The sequence below is a fragment of the Anser cygnoides genome, chromosome 22 (assembly GCF_040182565.1).
Source record: "Anser cygnoides isolate HZ-2024a breed goose chromosome 22, Taihu_goose_T2T_genome, whole genome shotgun sequence".
NCBI classification, from domain to species: Eukaryota; Metazoa; Chordata; class Aves; order Anseriformes; family Anatidae; genus Anser; species Anser cygnoides.
Genome location: NC_089894.1, coordinates 4,076,631 through 4,079,305, shown reverse-complemented (window position 1 = coordinate 4,079,305; position 2,675 = coordinate 4,076,631). Strand labels below are relative to the sequence as shown.

General features: G+C 53.4%; 1 protein-coding gene across 1 annotated transcript; it reads left to right on the top strand.

The window, feature by feature from the left end:
- The first annotated feature begins 1,653 nt into the window (after positions 1-1,653).
- On the top strand, positions 1,654-2,383 carry LOC136786816 (feather keratin Cos2-3-like). Its single transcript, XM_066981718.1, has 2 exons — positions 1,654-1,674; positions 2,057-2,383. The coding sequence occupies exon 2, from the start codon at positions 2,078-2,080 to the stop codon at positions 2,381-2,383; it is 306 nt and encodes a 101-aa protein (XP_066837819.1). The 5' UTR covers positions 1,654-1,674; positions 2,057-2,077.
- Positions 2,384-2,675: the final 292 nt, after the last annotated feature.

The following is a 2,675-nucleotide window of genomic DNA, read 5'->3' as shown; positions in this document are numbered from 1 at the left end:
GAGGAGTCCAAGGATGTCAACCCATTTCTCCAGAGGGCAGCTTTAATGGAAAGAGATTGAAAACCCCGCAGTAGAGCCCACCTGTCTGGAAGCCCACCCCATGGGACTGCTGGAGTAAGTTGGGAGAGAGGGAAAAAGGAAGACATGGCACGTCCACATACAGGAAAGCCCTCAGGTGACCAGGCAAGGATTGCAGGGCTGGGAACAGCTGGGCCCCTTCCTGTTACCACAGTCACAAACAACGCCACCACAGTGCCCCAGGCCATCATCACTTGTCTGTACTGGACCCATCTGGTGCTTGAGCCAAGTCCTCTGCCACCGCAGAATCAGTCCTGACCCAGAAATCCTGGGGCCTCTCCATCCCAGCACTCTGAAGGAGCCTTTAAGAGGGAACGGGTGTGGCATAAGCCAGGAAATGAAAAGACAGTGTAGAGGGGGAAACAGCCCCACAGCCCATGTAATAACTGGGAGGTTTTCCATTCATCACGAGCACCCTAGAAAATTATCACTTCTGTGGAGGCTACCTCTGGGCCTGGAGCAGTAAAGGGTCACCAGAAAAGCCAGCTGAGATCCTTGACTCCCTCGTCTTCTTATTCTTGGGAACCCAGTGTATCTGAAGCCCTTTCCCCATATCCTTTTCCAGTAATATCGATACATGTTGTGCTAGGTATTGGCGATGGTGGTCATGAGAGGTCACAGTCAGGAGAGGTGTGATTCAGAGACAATGTGGGACCTGCCTGAGTAGGATTTTCACCTAAGAGAGAGGCAGCAGCCTTGTTGGTCATGACCACACTTTTCAGATCACGTCTGGATGAAGACATTTTACTCCTCACATGTCCCTGTGCTCTGCTTCCTCCCTGCCCTCTCTCCCAGTTGCAGCTCCTGCCCCAAAACATGTCCGGCTACGACCAGTGCCTGCTGTGCCAAGCCCTGAAGCCCAACCCCACTGTCAGCAGCTGCAATGAGCCCTGCAGCAGGCAGTGCCAGTGTCACTCCACTGTCATCATCCAAACCTCTTCTGTGATATTGGCTCTGACAGGCCCCATCCTCAGCTCACAGACTGCACAGAGAAAGGCAGGGTTGAAAAGGGAAAGAATATAAATTCTGGAGGGCAGAGTAAATGGGGATGGGATCAAAAGCCAGTAGAACAAATCACACACCCGGGGAGGCAACAAGAGACCAAGAGAGAATTAAATAGGGAAGGAAAGGGAAGGATGTGACATGTCCTCATGAACAGGAGTCCTTCAGAAACCAGCTGAAGCTTGTGGGAGCTTCTTCCCGAGTATGGCACTTCAAACAGTCCCAACAAAGTGACCCAGACACACATCACCTGACTGCTCAAGGCACATCTATCACTTGAGTCTTCTGCCTTCACTAATGCATTCCTGCCCTAGAAATCCTTAGGCCTTTCATCCCAGCACTCCAAAGAATCCTTCACTGGGGCATGGGCAAGACCTAAATCTGGAAATGAAAAGGTAGAAGTGCAGCAAACCAACACACAGCCCATACATATTATTAGTTGGGATAGTTTGCATTCAAGATGAGCTTGATAAAAAATTATTACCTTTGTTAAGGGTGGTTCATGGCCTATGGCAATGAAGGACCAGTATAAAGAGCAGCCCAGCTCCCTGCTCTCCCATCCAGTTCTCTCACCTCCTCCTCCTTGGGAACCAAGTGAGTCTGAAGCCCTCTCTCCTCCTCTTCCAAAGTGGAAGGGATCTTGCATCAATAGACATCTCATCTGATGGTGGTTCAGTGCTATGCTGGGCCTTGGAGTTCCTTGCCATGGGAGAGGGGTGGATACAGAAACTCTGTGTAGACAGAGGCTGGGACATGGGGCTGAGGCGGCTTTTGGTTTATGTACTATGCAAGAGTGTTCCTGGGCCAGGCTGCTCTTTGAAGGGCCCTGTCAGGACAAAGCGATGAAGACCATGTGCCTCCTGGCACAGCCTCCACCTCCACCCTCAGCAGTTGCCTTGGCTCTTTTGTGATGGGGTAACCAGGCTGGTAAATCACCTGCCCATGTGCTCTACTTCCTCCCTGTCCTCTTTCCCAGGCGCATCTCCTGCCCCCAGACATGTCCTGCTACGACCAGTGCCTGCCATGCAGGCCCTGTGGCCCGACTCCACTGGCCAGCAGCTGCAACGAGCCCTGCGTCAGGCAGTGCCAGAACTCCACCGTCATCATTGAACCCTCTCCCGTGGTGGTGACCCTGCCCGGCCCCATCCTCAGCTCCTTCCCGCAGAACACCGTTGTGGGATCCTCCACCTCTGCTGCCGTTGGCAGCATCCTCAGCTGTGACGGAGTCCCCATCAACTCCGGCTGCTGTGACCTCTCAGGCATTTCCAGCCGCTACTGTGGCAGAAGGTGCCTGCCGTGCTAAAGAAGCCAGTGGCCATGGCCCTGGGGTTCTTCTCTCCGGGATTACGAACATGGTGCTACACAAAGGAGGAATCTTCAGGCCGTTGCTTGCAGACTGACTGACCTTTCTCAGCTCCTCTGGCACATGCTGGCAGGAAGGGGCCAGCCTGCCCTTTCTGAAAACATGGCCCATGCCTCTCCTTCCATCCCTCCACCTACCTCCTTCTCTCCCTTTTCTTTGTGCTCTTCTCCCTTGGGCTGTGGGGCTTCTCAGAGCCAGCGTTCTCACTGCAGTAACAGCAGACACATGCCCT